At 45.4% G+C, this 22,738-nt stretch overlaps 1 protein-coding gene across 25 annotated transcripts in view; it reads right to left on the reverse strand.

The window, feature by feature from the left end:
- The window catches only part of Ank3 (ankyrin 3), a 571,679-nt gene that overhangs the window by 130,973 nt on the left and 417,968 nt on the right, over positions 1-22,738 (reverse strand). For all 25 annotated transcript variants that reach the window (XM_060369399.1, XM_060369391.1, XM_060369385.1 and 22 more), the window contains 5 exons: positions 11,409-11,507; positions 7,681-7,878; positions 4,820-4,918; positions 2,953-3,051; positions 1,134-1,232 (listed from right to left, as the gene is read on the reverse strand). In XM_060369399.1, coding sequence (XP_060225382.1) covers positions 1,134-1,232; positions 2,953-3,051; positions 4,820-4,918; positions 7,681-7,878; positions 11,409-11,507 — 594 coding nt within the window. The remainder of the gene's footprint in view (positions 1-1,133; positions 1,233-2,952; positions 3,052-4,819; positions 4,919-7,680; positions 7,879-11,408; positions 11,508-22,738) is intronic.

Raw genomic sequence — 22,738 nt, forward strand, 5'->3', positions numbered from 1 at the left:
TGAAGATATTCTACGTTCTAGAGTACCAACTATTCAGCCAAGATTTAAAATAAGTGAGCACATCCATCATTAGTGTGCAGGTTTGCTTTCACCTTTAATGGATGCTAAGGTTCTGTGCATGTCACAGACTTGACTTAAAGCATCTTTATGACCTATCCTTAGTAAATACTGAATTTGTGTTGTGTTCTGTTTTACGTACCTATATGTCTGGGATGACACGTAGCAACACTTTAAAAGTTCTATTCTAGAAAAGGAAGTGCAGCACGGAGACATCAATTAACTTGTCCAATGTTGCTCAGCGCTTCCATGGTAGATCAAGATTCAACCTCAGTCAGTCAGCTGAGGAGATCTCAGATGATCGGTCTCAGCCATCATAACTCCTTCATGAAATTCAGACTCTAAATATCATCTTCAGTATCAACTAGATATGCTGTTTGTTTGTAATCAACACTCGTGAGTACGAGGGCTCCTACCAGCAATAATGGGATCCTGACTCTCCGGTTATTCTATTTTACTAAGTTAGAGGTACAGCTATGGCCTTCTAGACCAGGGTCTGCAAGCTACGCTTCAGGACCCACATACAGTGACCACTGAAGGAAAGTTAAAAGGTTAAGAAATGATTCAGCTGGGTGTGGTAGCTCAGGTTTCCGAATGCTTGGGCTTCTGGTATGAACCAGTCTGTCGAAGCCCTCATTATAGTTTCCTATTTTATAAAAGAGGGAAGAAGAAAAGAAAAACCACATCCTTTTTCCTTCTGAGGCTGTGTCAGGTGACAGACATACAAGTCACCCCAAGTTCAGACTCATGTTTACAGGCTATGGCTGTTCTAGAAACTTCCTTCCTAAGATCATCTCTGTAGGAAGAGCTCTGGATCTGCCTAGATCCAGTTCCCAATCTGTGAGGGCTTCACAATGTGCCTAGAGCAGTCCCTTATTCTACACAGCTGTGCTACGCAGCCGAACGGCTGTGATGGCAGAGTATTTTTATATGATTCTTGGGTGGAAACCTTCAGCACTGGAAAGTCATATTAATAAAACCCCATTTTTGAGAGACAGTAAGCATTCACCTAAAGGTTTACTGTACATTAGGCTTTAGCCTTTTTTCAGTTTTAAGGTCCTGCGTCTTGCCCTCACCTTAGCTTTTGCTTCTACCTGAGCTCCGTCTTGTACCAGATACCGCACCACTTCTGCTTGGCCCGACCGAGCCGCCATGTGCAATGCCGTCTCTCCTCTCTGCGGAACAGAAGACAAAGTCAGTTAACGGCAACTCTCAAAACAAATGGCATGCTTTGTTGGCATGAAGTTACAGCGACTGTTTTTTAAACAACAACCACAAAGGGCCCTGAGCACTTCCTTGCTGGAAATATAGGAAAATGAACACATAAAAACTTGCCCAGAAACCTGCCCCAGGGTGGCCTGGCCACGGTGTAACCCCAGGGAACACAGCCATGGATGCTATGAGAAGCACGCCCAGGGATTTACAGCAAGGCATCCTTAGGGTTGAAAGGGTGCCAGTGCTCCCGGGGTAGAGAATGGGCAGAAATGAGGAAGCACAGCAGATGAGCAAGCTCAAGGGGGAGAGCCCCAGACCTGCCCGACCTGCCCTTGCAGGTTGCTGTTGTAATCTGTTATGGATGGCGGCCTCACCCCAGCACACCATCCTATAGTTTTGGAGAGCTGGCAGTCAAGATCTGTGTCAGTTTATCAGTTCTTACTGAACACAAAATCGGGATTAAACGTAAACACTGCACAGGGCCACCAAAACCACCTGAGGGTCGGAGGTGGCCCACCTCCAGCGACCTAAATAGATCAGATCCCATTTCTTGGTACCATCGTGAGGGGCTCTGGCCCACCCCTTCCCAACTCCTTCACACCTCTAACTCATATTACTCACTCATTCATTCGACAAAAGTGACAACGTGACAGAGAGCATACACTGAGATACAAACACGATAAAAACCAAACATGTTTGCTCACAAAAGCAAAATCCACAGAAAACTGACTTTTATAAAATAGGCTTTGCCCGGCACACCATCTATCTGAACAGACAGACAGGAAGGAGGCCTCACAAGAGACAGGCCATGTGCTCACTGGAAAGGAGCTGAGGGTGTTGTTTGCTTTATCACACAGTGCTTTTTTATGAAGTAAAAGAAAGTCTGCTTTTAACCCTACACAAGGGTGTGTGCAAGACCTCATGGCACACAACCTCTGTGATGAATATTGTTCATCCTCACTTCCTTATTGTGTTTGAGTTAAATGGGCAGTCTTATGCATGTGGTCTATTGTGCTAAAAGGATGATGTCCAGTTTGAAAGACTGTGAAACAATACTGGGTGGCATAGCATGCTCAGGGGGAGCAGTTTTTGCTCACACAATTACTCTAAGTCATCTGGTGGGTTTGCTGGCGATGCTTGGCATGGGAAAATACTGCCTGGTGATTTGCTCACTTAGACGCCCATGGGTTAGCTACAGTATGGTAGAACACTCTCCAAGCAGAAGCCTTTGAAGTTATATGAAATTACCTCTTCACATAGATGATGACACTGTGCTAATCATACCCTCAGTCCTCAGCATTCAGTGCTTTTGGTGGATTCTGTCAGAGAACCCCACAGCACTGTGTTTCCATTCTCTGATGTTTCCACTAGTGGTGTGTCCACTGCATTTCCACCAGGGCTGTTCTTCCAGTGTTAATGGGCACATTCCCAAATCTTAACAATTTTTAACCAACTTCCTACAGGAGGCAGGATCTAGCCTTCAAAGCAAAAAAACTAAACAAACAAACAAACAAAAAAAAAACCCACAAAAAAACCCAAAACAAATAAAATAACAAAACTAAAGGTGTTCTTAAACTCTGTATCTGACGTAATGAAATGAAATAGTGATTAGCTTTCTTATAGTCAATGTGTAAGTACAGAAAGGCCATGCTTTCCAGAATCTTGGCTAAGGGTACTTACCACGTTGGTGGTGTTTGGGGAGGCTCCATGATGCATTAGCTGTGACACGATATTTACATGTCCCATGAAGGCAGCAACATGGATTGGGGTAAGGCCCGACTAAAGGGGAAGGAAGAAAATGTTGGCTGTTGGCTTATCATCCAAGAGGCTAGATTGTGTACTTGCCTGCCTGTCTGCCTACTTCCAGCCATCTACTTATCCCCACACATGTCCGTCCGTCCGTCCATCCATCCATCCATCCATCCATCCTCTTTCTATATATACAATTTTAATTAATATATGTTTTGTTACTATATATTTAATCTAAGCATATATTAAATATTAATATGTATATATCTATCCATCTAATAAGTTGAACCTACAACCTTACCCATGCTAGGCAATATTTTAACACTGAGCTTCAAGAATAGCCCTTTCATACACATATATACATTTACCTATAATATATACATACATATACATGTAAAAGTAAAGTCAATGATTAAGAAGAGAAAGTGGGCCTGCCAGCCTCCAAGCAGTGAAGACTGAAGCAAAGGAGGATAGGGGAGTTTTTGTGGTTTGCCACCCTTTTCCAGCAACAGGGGAATGAGGTGTCAGGGAACCGCCCTCTCAGGTTCTCAGGGAGCTGGGGTCTGGTAGGGCTTCTCAGCCCTGGCAAGCATCTTTGGATACTTAAACAACTTCAGTCCAACCCTTGTTCCCAAGTCAAGTCTAGCCTCTAAAGTGTTTCCCTGCACTGAGGTCTAGTCACTGTTCTGTATGGAAAAACACCAGGGATCCTACCAGGCAGACACAAGTCTCATGAAAGAGTAGACTTGCACTGGTATTTCTGACCACGGTGTGTTGAGAACTTAGTAGTGAGTGTTTCAAGCAAGGCACATACAAGCAAGAGGCACAGGAGCTTGTGTGCGAGCACCGAGCATCCAATAAGACTTCCTGAGCTGTGGGTTTGTGAAGATGGGAAGGCTTGATCTGTGGGTTCTGGGGTCACAGGGAGTCACAGGTTCATGGGTATGACAACTGGGTAAGAGCATGGGTAGAAATGTGCATGTGACCATCCCTTGGGAGCACCCAGGGCAAAGCAGGAAGCAAGGGCAGATTTCCTGAAAGAGGTGGTCCATACGTGCAGGCCCAGCCGGGCAAATGAATGTGACACACACACCTGCTGTAGAAGAGCCAGGGCTAGAATTGGCAGGTAGAGTTCCTGAGGTTTGGAAGGTGGGAAGGTGGAGAGGTGGAGCGGGTGGAGTGGGTGGGACAGTTCTGGAGAGGGCGACACAGGCCTGTCTGCAATGCGGAGGAGACCCAGTGGGGACTCACAAGGATGGATTCTCTCAGTGGGTTCGGAGGGAAGGTTTGCAGGGCTTCCCTGCCCCTGACCTCATTACCCTCATACTTCGCTGTCAACCTCCACACAGAACCGTCCTTACTCTCTCAAAGCACCGGGACAGGTTTCTCAGCCTTTCAGCCAGACAGCTGCAGCCAAGTGTGAATCATCTGGCCGCACAGCCAGCCTCTCCCCAGGAGATGACAGTATGCCAGCGAGATGCCCCTGAGGAGACAAACTGGCCTCCACTAGAGAAGCAGTGCAAGTAAGATTTATTTCGGTCGCCTTTCAACAGTGGAGCCTGCACCATGACTGTGTGTTCTGAACTGTATTTCTGTCCTGGGGTATATCTGCGTCTATTTATACCCATCCACTCACACGCCTGTGTCAGCTCCTAAGCCTCAAGGGTCCTTTCAGGGAAGAGGGAAGAAAGTGGCTTGTGACAATACCACAAGCAGACCTGGCTGCCTCCCATGGGGACCCAGGGCTGCTGAAGCTAAACTCTCTTGTCCCGTGTGTCCCGGAAGTGCTTCCCCTCACCTCGGTGACAGCTTGTATAGATGCACCGTGCTTCAAAAGGAGTTCCATTACTCTGATCCGGTTCTTTTTGCAGGCAATATGGAGAGGGGTGAAGCCATTCTGTAAGGGACAAACAAATATATCTACATAACTCCGTCCCATGGAGAAAAAGACGTCTAGTATACTGAGGTGCTGTGCAGACTTCAAAACCACAGGAGGTTAGACATGGCCTTCCTTTCCTGGAAGGAAAAGAGGTCTGGACTGGTTCCTAGCAAGGTTCTCAGGTTGTAAGCTTCTGATAGGGAGAGGCAAAATGTGCATAGGCTTCCTTATTTTATTTTGGAGTTCAATGTTCCAAATGTTTTTTTTGTTTGTTTGTTTGGTTGGTTGGTTTTTTTTGGTGTTGTTGTTTTTGTTTTTTAAATCTCATTTTGATTTTTGACTCAGAGTCTCATTATGAAAGGCCAGCCTGCACTCAGAGAGGTGCCTTCTGATTTTATTTTTTTTAATTATAATTTTATGTGTATGGGGGCTGCATTTATAGCTGCGTACCGGGGGCACACAATTCTATGGAGGTCAAATCACCCAGGACTGGAGTTACAGTTGTGAGCTGCTGTGTGGGTGCTGGGAATCGAACCTGAGTCCTCTAGAAGAGCAGCCAGTGTTCGTAACCACTGAGCCATCTCTCCAGCCCTCCTACTTTTTCTGTTCTGATGGTCAGAACTACAGGCATGTACTGAATGTCTAGCTAGTTAAGGGACTAGCTAATGTCCCTTTTCTTACGCTGGACGCTTGTGTCACCACTGACCAGCCTGACCCCATCCAGCCAGTTGGTCCTTCATATTATCCTTGACTGACTTACTATACGTCAAGTGCCTCCTCTCTTCCTGCTTCTGGGCAACTCTGAGTAAGAAACACAGCCTTATAAATCACTGCTGTCTAGATTTATGAACTTAGAACACCAAAATCATAAATCCTGGGAAGATGGATTTGGGAGACATTAGCATCCTGCCTCCTACCTGTATTTTCAGGCTTTAGATCAGTTAAGACTCAGTAGTAAGGGACCAAAGTAGATTCACTTAGCACTTTCTATTCCTCTATGTATGGAGTTATGGAGCTAATGTTCCCTCCTGCCTCACCTCGAGTACAGAAAGAGCTGGGAAAAGCATCAGGACGAAGAGCGTAAGATGGTTTGCGCGGCCAGCCTTCTGCTGTGCCTGCTTGGACTCGTCCCCTGTGTGACAGGGCGTTTGTATCTACAAGCCCCGGAGAGTATCTATTTGCGGCTTTCAGACTCAAGCACAAGGCGAGGCGGTGGTGGTGCATGCCTTTCATACTAGCAGAGGCAGGTGGATTTCTGAGTTTGAGGCCAGCCTGGTTTACCTAGCGAATTCCAGAACAGAGCGGACTACAGAGAGAGACTCTGCCTGGAAAAACCAAACCAAACCAATCCAAACCAAACCAAACCAAACCAAACCAAACCAAACCAAACCAAACCAAACCAAGACTTAAGCATAAACTTACTCTAAAGATAGAGGAACTTAGATGACTCTATAGTATTTAGCCTATTTGCTCAAATGTTTAATCTCACAAAAGAACTGGCTTTTAAACAAATTACCCACCAAACTGTTCTCTGCCCAACAGCCGAGGCTGGGTCGCCTATTTCAGCTGTCAGTAGGGAATTGTACAACACTAAGGGCCACCATACAGGCTGTGGTCAAAGCAGGTGCCTCCAAGAAGGTTCCTGGAACCCGTTTCTTTGGCTAGAGTTCATCCCAGGGTAACTGTCTACAATGACCCTCTGTTGGGAAAACTTTAGTCATAGGAAAATGAAAGTTAGGCACACACCCTGCTTTAAGGCCTTTTTTTTCCCCCTCCTATGGAAAATGAGTGAGTCATGGTCGCTCTGGGCTCCCCTCCCTTCTCAGAATGCAGAGGCTTTTGACACACTGGGCAGGTCAACAGCTTCTGAAACACTTTTTTGGTGGAAGCTGTCGGGCTTACCGTGACCAAGGAGCTGCCTGCCTAGCCCTCTCCCTCCCCTCTACTGATTTACAGCCACCCGAAGGCAGAAGCACAATGGCTCTAACTGACAAGATCACAATGCAGTGTTCCAGGGAAGCAGATGCCTGCTGGCAGGGGTTGGTTGGATGGAGCCTTCCCCTCAAAATTACTAGTAAATCAATGTTTTCCCTAAAATCGGGCAGTTCTGTTTTTTTTTTTTTTTTTCTCACTGAGCGCAAGTGCCTAGCCTGAATGAAATATAAACACCTTACCAAGGGTCATTTTAACAATAGAAAACATTGTCTTATCAAGGAAACTGAAGGTTAACATGATTCCAGCTCACGAATTCGTGGACAAATATTATTTTTAAGACAGGGTCTCACTGTGTAGCTCTGGTTGTCCTGGAACTCAGAGCCTTCCTGCTTCTGCCATTATGCCCAGCTCCTCAGCCTCATTCTGTAGATCAGGCTGGTTTTGAACTCACAGTAATCCCCCTGTCTCAGCCTTACAAGTGCTGGGATAAGAGGTTTAAGCCATCATGTCTAGTTTGCTTCAAGATTTTACATGTCAGAAAGAAAACCCTGCAAATGTCCAAGCGGAAGAATAGCAGCATTACTACACAGTGAGGTGACTGAAGATTGTCAAGATGGTCTTTTTATAACTGGGGAGTGTCGGGCTCTCACTCATACGGGAGGAACACGAGCGAGACCCCACCGGAGGCCTCCTCTACTGGCAAGGACCGTTGCAAAGATTAACGAAGTACACAGATTTAATGGACATTCTATCTTTATCTATGAAAGAACAATCCCTCCGTATGTCAGGCTCCCCCTGCTGTCAGCCAGATGCTCGCCCCGGGGCTGGATGATGGGGCCACTCACCAGGGCTTTGGCGTTGGGGTTAGCTTTCTTATCCAAAAGAACCTTGGCAACTTTGTAATGGCCGCAGTGGGCCGCCACGTGGAGAGCGGTCAGGTAGTCGTTGGTGACATCGTCTACGGGCACGCTGTGCTGGAGGAGGAGCTGGACGCAGTTTAAGTGGTCTCCTTGGGTGGCCATGTGCAATGGTGACAGTCCATTCTGGAACACAAAAGAGGACTCGCTGGTTTGCCTCTCTCACTCAAACGAGAGCCAGACTCAGAGGAGACGCGAACGTGTTAAAAACCCGAATTCTTCATTTGGCAATTGAACGGCACCTGCTTTTAAAAACAGAAACTTTCCTTTCTCATGTCAAAGAAAAACAAGTGGTCAAGGGTAATTACTATCCCAGTTTTAAAACTTAAATGGTTTATACCAAGGGCCAGAACTCACTACAGTTTTAATAGGATTTCTTGTCATTTAAAACTGCAAGAAAAAAAAAAGTGAGATCCCATTACTTTCCACTGGCCCTTGGTTTTGCCTTTGCACATGACTAGACAAGTACAGACCCCCAGATACAAGACTGCAGTATTTCATCTGGAAGGGCAACAGGGAAACCTTTATGCATTTCTAGAAATCTGGTGCCCCCGTGTGTCAACGATGAATAAAAGGAAAGCCACTGACTCAGCCCAGTGATGTGACCTCAGCTTAAACCACTCTGGCTTAATGATCGTCACTTGCAATGTGAAGTGGCTAAGGATTTATCTTAAGACCCCAGAGAAGAAATGAACAGAGGAGGCCACAGGTCCAATCTATAGCACCGAAAGGGGAAATGTTTGGGCTGACATCTACTCCTCAGTGGATGTTTTCTAAAGAAAGTGAATCAAGGCAGGCTAGGTCAATGCCAGTCTCTTCAACTGGAAGCAAAGTGGGAGAGCCTGTGAGATTTCCAGCAGTCTCATTTACCATAAGGAGGTCTAAAATTACTGATAATATAATTTAGCCCATTAAAGAGGCCAAATAAACCCTTTCCTCTCAAATAATAGCATGTTCCGTTTTTCAAAAAAAGTAGACGTCAATAGTTTTTAAAGGCATGGTGGACATGCCTGGGGAACCAGGAATAACTGAATTCTCCAAGACCAGTTACTATCTCTACATTTATTGTAGCTTGACACAAAAAAATTCCAAGACCAAACAATGGGAAATCACCCAGCCTTTCTCACTACCACTGATGGTCTTATATTTCAGGTATCCGTGCTCATTAAAGGGGAGACATTTATGACAGTATTTCCCCCCACTGCCTAGCAGCAAGTTCTGCAGATAAAAATGGATAGAATCTCAATAAATAGTGGTATGAATTTAAATACCTGGACAGCCACTGGGAAACTGGGATGTTCTTGCCTAAAGTATTATTCCCTTCCAACATTTGAACCAAAGTAGACACTAACAGTGTCACTAAGGGCTGGGACATTTCCCATCTGACACTGCCACCCACAGGCATCTGTGCTCGCTCACTTCTGCCAAGTTCTCCTTTGCTTTGTGTTTTCGTGTAGTCTTAGAGAAAGTGCAGAATAAACAAATCTGAGGGGACACATGACTTACTGGAGTCTAAGTGGGAAGCAGTGTCAAAAACAGACGGCTCCATCCTAGTGAGATTTCGCCGTCAACTCGACATAGCTAGAGTCGCCTGAGTAGGAATTGTAGGAGTGCCCAAATCAGATCAGGCATGTCTACAGGGGACTGTACTGCTTGGCAACTGATGTAGGCCAGGCCTAGCCCACTGTGGGTGGCGCCATTCCCTGGGCAGGTGGGCCTGAGCGGTATGAGGAGGCTAGGTAAGTATAGACCTGAGACAGAAGGCAAGCAGTGTTCAACCACGGTTCCTGCTTCAAGTTCTTGCTTCAGTTCCTGCAATGATTTCCCTCAATGATGGGTCATCACCTGGAAGTGTAGGCCAAATAACCCTTTCCTCTCCAGCCTGAGTTTGGTCAGAATGTTATTATCACAGCAGGAAAGAGAAAACTAGAACACTCTTGACCGATATGGGTAGAAAACTAATCCAGTGTGATGGAGAAGGACAGCAAGAGTGGAGACAGGAAGATAAAATAGCCTGTGGAAAGGGCTCCCGTTGCACATGACACCTGAAGTGTGACTTCAGGAGTGGAGTGATAGACATCCTTGGCTCAGCACTGTAAAAGGCAAAAAGGACTGGACAGACTGCCTTAAAGGTAGGCATGCATCAATCTATTCATTCTCTCTCAGCACACTGGTGTCTTCATAAGTGCCGCACACTAATCTTGGTGGTTGGCAGTTCTGGGCTGAACAGGGCAACATTCTGACTTTCACTCTACCAAAGAAAGCCGGGCAGCAAGCATGTACGAACGGCAGCAGAGAGGTTCCTTCTAAATGGTGTAAGAAGTGCCAACGGGGAAGGAATCCTGCACAGGTGACTTAAAGATGTGGTGAGCACAGGTAGGGCAGACAATCAAAATAGGCTAGTTGGTGGGCCAGGGAGGTGGCACAGTTGGCAAAATGCTTGCTGCACAACCTTTGGAGTCTGCATTTGATCCCCTTGGAGACCATATAAAAAGCCAGGCATGGCAGCATGCGCCTGCTATCACAGTGCTAGGACAGATGGGAGGCTCCCTGTCGCTTGCTCGACAGCCAGCCTGGCCTCAGCGATGGGGTTCGTGCTCATTGGGAGATTCTGAGCACACCTGCACGTGGACATGCTGACCAAGGCTTAACAACCAGTCCCCTGAATCGACAAAGCTCTCAGTGCACCCCAGATCCCAACACCTAGGGTGGATAGGTTCCCTGCTAAGACCAATCTCGAGTTGCCCTTGTGACTGCTAAACATGGAAACAGGGAGAGAGCTGCAATTTTGGTTTTGTGAGCTGACATGAGGGTTCCAGGACACTGCTGGGAAAGGAAAGGGCAGGCAGGCTCACTCCTCAAACCTCACACAGTGGCGGGGAATGGACAAACAGAGTTTTAATGTTTTTAATTAGCGCACTGTGTGAACTGGCAAATGCTGTACCATTAAGCTGCACCCCCAGCCCCTGTCTGTGAGCTCCCAAGAAATTAAATCAGGATGGGGTGTAGAAAAAGACTCAGAGCTCAGCCAGAAAGGAGATCTGGCAGTCTCTGAGAGTCTCATTGTATAACATGAAATGGTAAGCAGAACAGACCCAAAATAGCTAAACGAAGAGCTGGTTTTTCTGTAGAACACATCATACACAAAGGCTTCATGAACCTCCACTTATTGTTGCATATGTGTGCATTTGCATGCGTGTGAGCGTACGTAGACGCCAGCGGATACAGTCTGTCTCAATCACCTTTCACTTTATCCGTCTGTCTGCCGGTCCATCTGTCTATCCATCCATCCACCCACTCATCTATGTATCTGTGTTTTTATTATGTATATAATATATCTACCTATCTGTCTATCAATTAACTCACCTTCTTTTTTAAAACCAGTTTTGCCCCCAGCTTGCAGGGGTTTCTTTCTGTCTCTGCTTCCTGAGTGCCGGGATTTCAGGTAACCACTAGTTTTAACAGCTTTAATATGGTGCTGGCGACTGGAGCAAGCCTGTATCCTCTGAGCCATTTCCCCAGTGCCCAAGCTTATTTTGAGCTCCTCTGAAGACTTGAACTCGTGTTCCATTTAGTGGTCACTATGCATTCCTCTCACCCAAAAGGCTCAGCCGAACAACCGGCTCCGTAGCACGTTCAGAAACCGAAGGCCTTACCTTGGTCTTTGAAAGGATGGGGGCAGCCCGGTCAAGCAGCATTTCTACCACCTGCTCGTGGCCACTCCTTGCCCCACAATGCAGCGGGGTCAGACCGTCCTGTGAAACAAAGGCAGTACCGTGAGTCCACGAGATGGTACGTTCAGAAACACCATGTGCTGTTTATGACCTGTTACGGCATAAAGCACGTAGGGCGCTGGGGGCCAGGGTGCTCCAAGGATTTGGCCATGGATTTCATGAAGTCAGTTTATGCTTTAAAATGGAAAATTACATTTTTGTAATTTTAAGCCCCAGAGATTGGACCGTCTCCGCCTCCCCATGGCATGGATGACAAGTGTAAGCTGTGTGTTTTCCGTGGCTTCTGGGACTTGGAGTCAGGGCCCCATGTTTGCACAGTAGGCGCTCTGCTAACTGAGCTGTCTCCTGAGGCCTCAACCTTTAAAGAGGAAATAGGAGGGGAAATGTATAAGCGACCCTCCTTCCTTTTGCGCATCTTTGCACCCTACTTCCTGAACTTCTTCTCAACGTAATTTTGTGCTTGAGTGTGAATTGATAACCACCTCAAATCCTCCAGTGTGAACATACATTAACTTAAATTTGAGAGCGCTTCATTCATTTCTCGAGAGCACAGCCTCTGAATATCAAAACAGATATGATTAGGATGACTGTTCCGTGACTGATCGAAATAAAAAGATCAACAATTTTGTGAATATTAAACAATTTGTTAAAAAAAAGTCTTTTAATGAATTATGAACCTTCACAGTCAGTTCACATATTTGCCACTAAGTATGACTTATTAATGTAACGAGACAGGCTTCAGGATATAAAAACCATCTCTGTTTTTTTTTTTCTTCCATGGATGTTAGTGGTAAGAAATTTTCTTAGCCATGTAAATCTACTAGCAGCAGCCGCTATACAAGCTCTTCTGGATGCTGGAAATGTCACATCTAAGTACACTCACTATTTGAGTAAATTTTTTCCCAGTGTTTCATTGGTTCCTTTTTGTTTCTCTAGATTTATTTTACTTTTATTTATGTGTGTGTGTCTGTGTGAGTGTACGCCACGTGTGTATCAGTGCCCTTGGAGGCCAGAAGAAGGTGTCCTATCTGCTAGAGCCAGGGTTCCAGGAGGTTGTGAGCCCTCCAACGTGTGTGCAGAGACCCAAGCTTGGGTGCTCTGAAAGAGCAGCTCTTAACTATTGAGCCCTCCCTCTAGCCCCTCAGTCCCTTATTCTGCAATGGACTTATGACCCATTTTGATAGTTCTTCTGGTAGGCATAAGATTTTATTTCCCGTCCTCTTGGAGTTTCATAGCTCTCAATAAGACAACGATATTTCGCCTTCTTCCTTCCCTCTCAGAGCTTTGTACCTCCGGACCCTGTGGGCCTTCCCTCCAAGTGTCACTGATGAGGACCAGCTGTTAAGGGGTAATTAGGACGGAGCCTCAGCAGGGGGCTGCGTGAGTCACTCAGTTACAGCTGTCCCATCTTGCCAGCCTCTCGGAGGAGTTCTCATAGATGTGCGGGCTTCTGTGCTCTCCAGCGTGAAGATCCCTGCGCATAATACAACCTTCCCTAAAGATGATCCTGTCTACCAGTCCACCAACCAGTCAGCATCCCGGACTCACTCTCCAGACTGGCTGGGCAGATCTGAGGAGTAAGGTTGGTCACTGTGATGCACAAGTGAGCAGGTGTGGCCATACACATAAAGTACAACTCTTACTAGCATCGATGTTCTTTAAAACTGAATTCCAATCACAGTCTATGAGCCAACTGGAACATTCTCCAGGGACAGGTAAGTATCTCTGTTTTCTGGCTGATTTCAAGTGTTTGTTTTATAAGTCAAAGCAATGTGGTCTGTCAGGAGGAAGCCGCTGATAAAGCAGAACATAGGAACCTCCAAACAAACAAACAGACAAACAAACAAACCGAAACAAACCACCACAGAGGCCTGGTGGTTTCTTAGTAACAAAACACCTGAGCACGCCTAAAGAGGAGCAAAGCAATGGTCCAAAGCAATGGGACTCTGGACCCAGTCCCACTGAGACAGTTACACACATACATACTCACACACATACCCATACCTACACACATATACACATACCCACATACACATACACATACACAAACACACACACAGTCTCTCACACAATCAATCACACACGCATTCTCTCTCGCGCACACCCACCCACCCACACACGGCTACTGAGTGACTGCCATCGGTGCCCTAAGATGTCACACAGCAACAGAGATGCTAGAACACACTTAGAAAATTAAAGGTTAAAGTGACGCAGGTTAAAGGTTAAAGGGAAGCATTTCAGTTCTCTCCTTCACCCTGGGAAGTTATTCTCACACCAACATGCTACACACCACCTCGCCGTGTGTGGCTCTCTTAGCAGAACATGCTACATACCACATGCACCCCGTGTGGCCATCTCAACAAAATCAAACGCAAGCACTGACTCGAAATAGTGTTAGGCTTACTGCTCCAACTTATGGACAAATTTTTCCCCCTGAGTCGACCTTTAAAAATAAGTTTTCATTCTGAAAAATGTGAACATATTTTAGGCTTCAGTAAGCTAGGATTTTTTTTTTTCTTTTGCCTCGAGGTCAAGTGTGACTCATCTCTAGGTAGACCTTTCCCAACTCTGTGCAGATTTCTCTGAAGATAGCATATGATTTTACTTTCACAATCATCCCTACATGGAAAATATATTCTTCAATAACAAACAAAAGCTTTAGGGAGGGCTGGAAAGATGGCACAGTGAGGAAAGAGCCTTGTTGGGTAAATGTGGGGACTCAGGTTTAATCCCCCGAACCCATGCAAAGCTGGAGGAGATCACTGACCCCTCAAAACTGTCCTCTGATAAGTTCCTGTGACATGAACATACATTCATATCCCATGCACACAAATAACAACTAATTTAAAAGTTTAGACCCTTGTGGGTTAAAGAGATCACATTTCCAAGGTTGCACTGACTGAATTCAGGACGAGGGCCAGAGGGTATGTGGGCACGGCTTGGGCACGGCTTAGGCACGGAGCCTGGCATGTGTGAGGACCTAGGTTTATTCCCAGCACCACAAAGGTATTTGTCAGGGGAGGGAGGGCTATCAGTGACAGCTAACCAGTAGGGGCAGTGAAGACCAAGTCCGAAAGCTCAGATTTGCAACCACCATCACCTTTCTGCTACAGCCGAACGCTAGAATCTCTGCTGTGTACTGCAAATAGGTGGAGCCTGCAGACTCAAGATTTTTCTCATCAGTGGGAGAGCCGGGCCCTGCCGCTCCGGTGGCCTCCACTCCCTCAATCACCTGTGCTTCAATGGCTCAGTCAGCTGTTTCCCAAGGTCAAATTCATCAGTTCCCCTAAACTGCAAAGAGCGGCTGACAGGAGAGTCCTTGTGATGCTTTTAACGCCGGCAGCTTCTCCCCACCAGCTACAAATGTGATCTGGCACTTTTCAAACTGTGCTACCTTTCAAGGAGAGTCCCAGCAGGGAGAGATGGCCCCCCAAGGAAGCTGGGCATCCTGTCATGAAAGCCAGCTGTACAGGTGGGGGTGGCTAAGCTTCTGGGACATTTGTACAAGGTCAATAGAAACCAGCACCGTGAGTTAGGGTTAAGAGCCCTCGTGAGCAGCCCGGGTTCTTATAATCAAGGACACTGAGGTTGCCCAGCTACTCAGTAAGACTTAAGGGTGTACAATCAACAAACCACAATTGATGCAGTAAAAAAAAAAAAAAAAAAAAAAAAAAAAAAAAAGAGTATGGAAACTTAGTAGGCACTCTACCGTATATCTTTTGGAGAGATATAAAGAAAACAGTTACATACTTTGAAGGTCTTTGACTTTATTGTTTAAAGATCTCTGTGCAGGAAGGAAGGAAGGATTGTTACTGCCCTTCGCTTCTCTGTGAACTATAAATTCTTCAGGGTTGTGCTGGGGAGGAGGCCCAGTCTCTAAGAAGGCTGGTGAGCAAGCATGAGGACCTTAGTTCGAATCCCCAGGGACCACATGAGAAACGGGTCACAGGCAAGCATGCCTACTGCCTTAACACTTCTGGTGGTGATGACAGTGTTGGATGTGGGGGTGGGGAGATGCTGGGGCAGCCTAATCTACAATCAGTGAGCTCCAAGCTTAGGGAGAGACTCTCATCTCGAGGAACGTGGCAGAGAATAATAATAATGGAGGATCGCGCTTGACAAGGCTCTCCAAAAATCATCCACTGGCTTCCACATGGGAGCACAGATCCACACATACCAACACATACACACGTAAAATTAAAATAATTGTTTAGGGTGGCATTCTAGGTTTTTGTTTTTGTTTTGTTTTTTAACATCTATCCCAGCTTTACCCTGGCTTTCTCTGTTCCCTTACTTTTTCCAGTTCGGCATGTTTGCAGCTGCCTCTTCCACAAGCCACTCTTTTGAGAGACACTCACACCAGGATCCAGATCCTTGCTGTCTAACAGTACAGCATCTCCTCCGCCCGTCGACCCCTCTTCCTGGACACAGTAACTCACGTAGGCCAGGCTGAGCTCAAACTAGGTAGCCCCAGGATGACCCTGAACTCTGAAGTCTCCTGCCTCTACCTCCCGAGGCTGGGATCATCAGAGGCATGCATTACCATGCCTAGTTTACCCAGTGCTGGTGACCAAAACCAGCTTCCTGCCTCATCATTAGAACCCACACACTACAGCAATGCCTCTCAGCCTTCCTAAGGCCGTGGCCCTTTAACACAGTTCCTCATATTGTGATGACCCCAACCATAAAATTATTTTCGCTGCTACTTCGTAACTGTAGTTTTGCTATTGTTATGAATCATAAAGTAAATATCTGACATGCAGGCTATCTGATAATGAGACCCCTGTGAAAGGATTGTTCAACTCCTGGAAAGGTTGTAACCCACAGGTTAAGGACCACTACACTATAATGTACCTTTGAAGGCTCTCCAAAAACTGCATATAACTTCCCTACCTCCAATATTTCTGTCTTCTTTTCTGCACCTCCTTTGGGGAACATGTAACTTGTACTTGCCCCTCTAACTTGTTCTTATCAGCGTTTCAACTTTGGGGCCTCTGCTGTTCATCTCTTCTTCCTCTGGTATAGAAACCTTGCAAGGTCAGCTCAGAGAGACACCCCAACCCCTTGATCCGATCCACTTCCTTATTCCCACCACCGCCATCTTAGCACTAGACTCTACCTTCAGAGATGACTCTGTCCTGTTGCTCTGGCCATGATCTCTCTAAACCTTAGTAACTTTTTGAGCTCTGCTTCACATTACACCTTAACTTTCCTTGCTGTATTCCGAGTTGAGCTGGGTTAGCGGTAGTCTGCCTGACTTATCAACTTCTTAAAGACTTGTTTTTACTGCCCCATGTGTGTGAATGCATGTGCCACATGTGTGCAGGTATCCACGGAGGCCAGAAGGGAATGGCAGAGCCTCTGTATCTGTAGTTTCTGGTCCTGGGAGTCAAACACGGATCCTCTGGAAATGCAGCCAGTGCTCTTAACTACTGAGCCATCCCCCCTGCCCAGTCCCTGCCTTATCATTTTTAAATAAGTGTCATGAATAAGTTTTCTTTCAATAATGGTCTAGCCTCCTCTAATCCCAAAGGAAAGATAAATGATAAAAGGGTAACTGAATCTAACAAGGCACGATTGGACACCCTGTCTGTTATGTCAGGGAGACTAAAACATGGGGATAGGGAGAATAGGGATAGCCTGAACTAGAAAGCCAGTTTGAGGCTATCCGAGACTACACAGTATGGCCCTATATCAGAAAACCAAGCCAAAACAAAAAACTAACAAACAAACAAACAAAAAACCCAATTACTTAGTTAATAAACAGAGTAAGTGAATGTCTTTTCAAGGCTGTTTGTTTTTGAGATAGTGTATGGGTAGCCCAGTCTGGCTTCTAACTTGGTATGCGGGTTGAGTGATGACCTTGAACTTCTAATCTTCTCTCCTCCCCCACCCTCAGCACTGAGATTATCATGTCTCCTCTCCCCTTTTATGGGAGGCTGGGATGTAAATCAGGGTTACATACATGCCAGTTGAGCCTTCTACTAACTGAGGTCTATCTCCAGGCCTCAAGCTAATCTATAAACAAATATTTTCTAGTTTGATAATAAAATTTCCTTTATTGCATTTTCTTTAGTAAATATATATATTTAATTTTCACACTCTACATGCAGTTGTTTGTCTGTGTGTGCATGCATGTTTGTGTCATGACACATGTGGAGGTCAGAAGACAACCTTAGGAGCTGGTTTTCTCCTTCTACCGTGTGGGTCCTGGGGACCAAGTACAGGTTGCTAGTCTTGGCAAGCTCCTCTACCTGCCAAGCTATCTGGCACTTCCTGTTTCCCTTTTCAATTTAGATTCACTTTACCTATTGCCGAAGCACTATTAAAACATCTCATTCCCCTCCTCCGCCGAACAACAGCAGCAACAACAGAAAACCCGAAATTCTCACCAGAGTAAGCTGTTTGTCAATGGAGATTAGACTCTGAAAAGCTTGACTCAATCTTTTTGCACTCTGAACTTGTTCTAATAAGATTTTCCCTTTCTTGTAAATCAGGACACTGCAAGCTTATAAAAGAGCTTTTATGGATATTGGGCTTGGCAACATAACATTGACATATTCCTCTCTCTCAAATTACATAAATGTTGGGGGTTTGTTCGTTTGCTTGCTTGCTTGTCCTTCCCTCTTCTTTGGACACATAACAAGAATTCATTTTTGTTACCAAACCCTGCAAGCTTACAATGTATACAAAGTGTCACTTACAATAGGTCCTGGACCAAAAAAGGCTGTTCTTCAACCTCATATAAATTAACTCCCAGCTGAAAAATTCTTGGCAAAGGCAATTTGGGGGGAGGCGAGTACCACACATATGTAGTTGAGTAGAGAGGACCGAAAGGGAAGCTGAGTTGCCATGGTGACATTATGGGAAGGAAATGGAATTGCAAGAGGTTGGCAATTTTCTTTCCAATCCCCTAGATTTTTAAAGCACAAACAAAATGAATGGGTTTCCCTCGGGGAGACTTTTGAATTGCCCATACTGGTTGGTCCTGGGCTTGTATTTCATTTCAGTGACAGTAATCTTATTACTGAGGTAGGAACTGCAGGCTGCTGGCTGAACAGAACACTCCCTTCTGTCAGCCAAAGAGCCAAACCTTATATGCACGAAGGCCAAAAAAGACCTTCCTTCAGTCTGACTTTCGTGAAGATCACAGAACAGGATCTGGACCAGAAAGCTGGAGACTGTAGGATGTCACACCGACAATATTACCCAGAACAGACCCTTACTGCCTTGAATCTGCTCAAAGCTGAGACCAGAGAGGCACTAGGTAATTGTAGAGTTAATCCAGGAGAAAACGGAGCCATTTTTAATGTCCTCTGTTACAGGAGCCTTATACTCGGGGTCTTATTTTATTTTGACAACCGCTCTATGGGAAAGGCATTAAGGGTTCTATTTATAGATCAGAAAGCTGCTCCAGGGGCTTGATGTAACTCTGCAAGGTCACACAGGGTTGTGGCGAGAGCTCGCGTGCAGACCTGCCTCTGAAACAGTTTCTTCTACTACATGAAATATTGATACAAGGGTCGGGTATTCTCTTCCAACCAAAAATCTATTCCTGCCATTTATATAGGGACATGGAACCACTTATTTCTCTTTCCTTGTCGAAATGCTGTTCGTTCGTTAAGCTCAATCCGAAAATAGGGGCTGGTGAGCCGGCTCAACACCTAAGGTTGCAACTCCTCCTCTGACCTCACACACGGGCACATGTATGCACCCACACACAAATGTAAGAGAAGATTTTAAAAAGGTAGAAGTACATGGAAGTAGAAGAGTGTGAAAGTGTTCGGCATTCTCTTTACTTACAAAGTAAACTAAAGCTTTTGGAGAGAGCACAATCGTATATCATTTGATATGTCTAACCTATTCTTGTGGTATTGTGTCTCTCGTCTTGCTTCAGGCTGAGTGTTATTTAGAATGCTAAGGGATAAGTACGTTCATCAGTCCATCCATCCATCTGTTCATTATCTGCATATCAGTCATCTCCATATCTTTTTTTTTTTTACTTTCTCTCTCTCTTTAATCTTGTCCTTTGACTTTTTAGCTAAATCTTTTCATGGTGGTGCCTGCCCTAGAGACTACGATATATAATCTACATGATCACAATCCAAGCATCATTCTGTTAGACAGCAACATTAATCCCATGAATGTTACATGCTGACGTATTATTAAACTTAAACGTATATGCAATATGAGAATTCTGCAATGTAATTCCATTTATACTATTTGGTTTGATTTGGCAGTTACAAATACGGTATTATTTGAATATATTGTAAGTCTCATGACGGTTAACTGTGAATATTAAGTATGATTGTAAATGTCCTAAAATTAGACATTTGATATGTACAGATACTTCTCAAGAGAATGTTACATGTTTTAAAATTCACATCATATGGCTCAGAATGAAATGCAACAATGAGTTATTTGTTTGCTGCAACTTTGTTTTAAGAAAGTGGCACAACCAAGATGATTGTAGTGGGTGGCTGAGGAGCCCTTGGGTGTCCAAATGATTTGCATTATTTCAAAGAACTTGGACATCAGTGTTACCAAGGTACAGTAGAGGAAAGCCGGAGGTGAACTAGCATGCCTGCACCCATGACCGGATGGCAATGAATTAAAACAGTAACTGTCTTGAGTGTGCTATTTAGCTTCTTCTAGAGAACTGGGCATGCGGTATTTATCCATGATATGGCACTCTCTCTGGAGCGAAGTAAATGGTCTTTCCAGTGTGGCATCAAAATGTCAGGACAAAGACAGAGAAAAGTCTCCTGTCTTCTGAGGGTTCTCCGACAGCTGTGGAACGCATTCTTTCCTTCGAAGTGAAAGACTGAAGGGTTTCATCAGTACATCTCTGAATTTAAACAGATGCGCTCAAGGTTCAATACCTTTTAAGAATTATTATTATGACATGCGTGTGAGTATCTCGCCTGCATGGACATATATATGCAACACGTGTGGACTAGAAGAGGGTGTTGGCTCCCTTGGATATGCAGCTATAGGTAGTTGTGAGCTGCCATGTTGGTGCTGGGACGTGGACCAGGGTCCTCAGGAAGAGCAGTGTGCATCCTTAACCACCGACTCATCTCTCCAGTTCCTATAAATATTTGGGTTTTTGTTGCTGCTGCTTGTTTTTTGAGGTGTGTGTGTGGGGGTTCTCACGTAGTCCAGTCTGACCATAAGCCACTGATCTTGAACTCCTGATCCTTCTGACCCTCCTTCCCAAGTACTGAAATTAGAGGTGTGCATCACCACAGTAGACTAAGCTCCCCATAGTTGTGACAGAAAATGAAAGCCATCACTACATATTATATGAGATGAAGAAATATTTTCAATTAGTCTTCATGTGGGAACCTGCAACCTTTCATGATACCCAATGTTTTCGTCAATGATTTGAATTCGGATGAGGAAGTTGGATTTTAAAAAATCTCCTCTCTGCCTGGCTATGGTGGCACACGCCTTTAATCCCAGCACTAAGGAGGCAGAGGCAGGCTGATCTCTGTAAGGCTAGCTTGGTCTAAAAAGCACGTCCAGAACAGCCAGGGCTACACAGAGAAACCATGTCTCAAAAAACAAAACCAAAAAGCAAGCAAGCAAACAATCAAACATCTCCTCTCTTAGAGAGGCCGTTCTGTGAGTTTGTTTTTCTGGAAAGAGTTTGTTTGTGACAAGGACAATCACACTCCCGAAACTGCAAAGGAAAGCAGAAGTTTGGTTTTCTTTTTCTTAGTTTTAAACTGAGAAATACAACCAGTTACATTCGGGGGTAGGGTGGGGGTGGTATGGGGTAAATGTGTAAGCTATGACTGGGTTCTCTGGCAGACACCTCAGGGTAGCAGGCTGAAGGAATTATGAAGACACTCCCCACCCCTGCATCTCTCTGTATATAAATATCTTCTCACTCTTACATGAGAGTCTTGGGGTTGGGGAGAAAAATTACATCACAAAAGGACCAGTATCCAGTCAAGGCCATTAAGGGCTTTTGACAAATGCAAAATTAAGGAGTATATCTTACTTCAGGGTGATATATGTGATATATGTGATGTGCTATGTTTACTGAGATGGACATGTGCACCCCAGTGTCAAGGTGTGGCTCTGTGTGCAATGTTGAATGATGGGATATGTGAGGATGGGGCACTGGGCAATTTGCCATAAAGGCTAGGAGGGCAGGTCATGTTTGGAGGCTGGGTGCCAGCATCATAGGAGTCGGTCCTGCTCTCAGAGGCCCTGACACACCTTACTGGGAAATGCAAGCCTGCATCCTTATTAAACGGAGGAGACGTTAGAGAAGAGAGGGAACTCGACATTTAGAGTTGTTCTAGAATAAGGACTATATCGAGTCTCTGACTGGGCTGGGAACTGACGCAGAAGAAATTAAAATGGTAAGAGACCATCTGGCAGAGAGTGCCTTCCCTCAGTGAGTACCAAACATTCATGCTGGCTTGGAAAAAAGTGAGATTTCAGTGCAGAGAACAGCAGGTCGTCCTCAGTAAAGCATCACAGGCTATAAGAAACACAGCCATGAACATCTTATTGGAAAATGACAGCGTCTACAAAGCCCTTGAATCAACAGCTGCATCTAGACCAGCATCCATGATGTGGCCCTGGCGTGTGCTCACACCCCATACTCTCCCACCACCATCATCCAAGCACTCTGCACGCCATGTCACCATGTCGGCAAGAGCTAGAATGAGCCAACAGGCCAGGCAACCTCAGTTCAGCATGATTGCACTGGAGATTCAGAAAAAGCTTTCTTGCGGTTGAGTAAGCAGAGACCTGAAGACTGTGGAACATCAGGTCCTCCTAAACTCCCGGAAGACTGAAGTGTAAGCATCTTGAATCTTCTAGTATGTCTTTTCTATCCTCACAGTGTTGGGGCATGAACCCAGAGACTTCTGTATCCTAGGCAAAAGTTCTACCACTGGGTTATATCTTAGCCCTATCTGTGTGTGTGTACATGCACCTACGTGTGGCTCATGTGTGCAGAGGGTACTATGCATGTGTCCAGGGAGAGGGTGGTGCTGAGTGTTTTCTTGGATCACTCTTCATCTTATCTATTCAGTCGGGGTTTCTCAGTGTAACCCAGAGCTCACCAATTCAGTGAGTCTAGTTAGTTAGCATGTTCTAAGGTTCCCTGCCTCTGCCTTCATGGTCTCAGATTACAGGAGAGCTGCTATGTCCATCTGGAGCCTATGTCGGCACTGGGTGGGGGGGGGCTGAAGTCTGGTCCTCACAGTTGTGTGATAGATGCTCTATCC

Source organism: Meriones unguiculatus, chromosome 16, assembly GCF_030254825.1.
Source record: "Meriones unguiculatus strain TT.TT164.6M chromosome 16, Bangor_MerUng_6.1, whole genome shotgun sequence".
NCBI lineage: Eukaryota > Metazoa > Chordata > Mammalia > Rodentia > Muridae > Meriones > Meriones unguiculatus.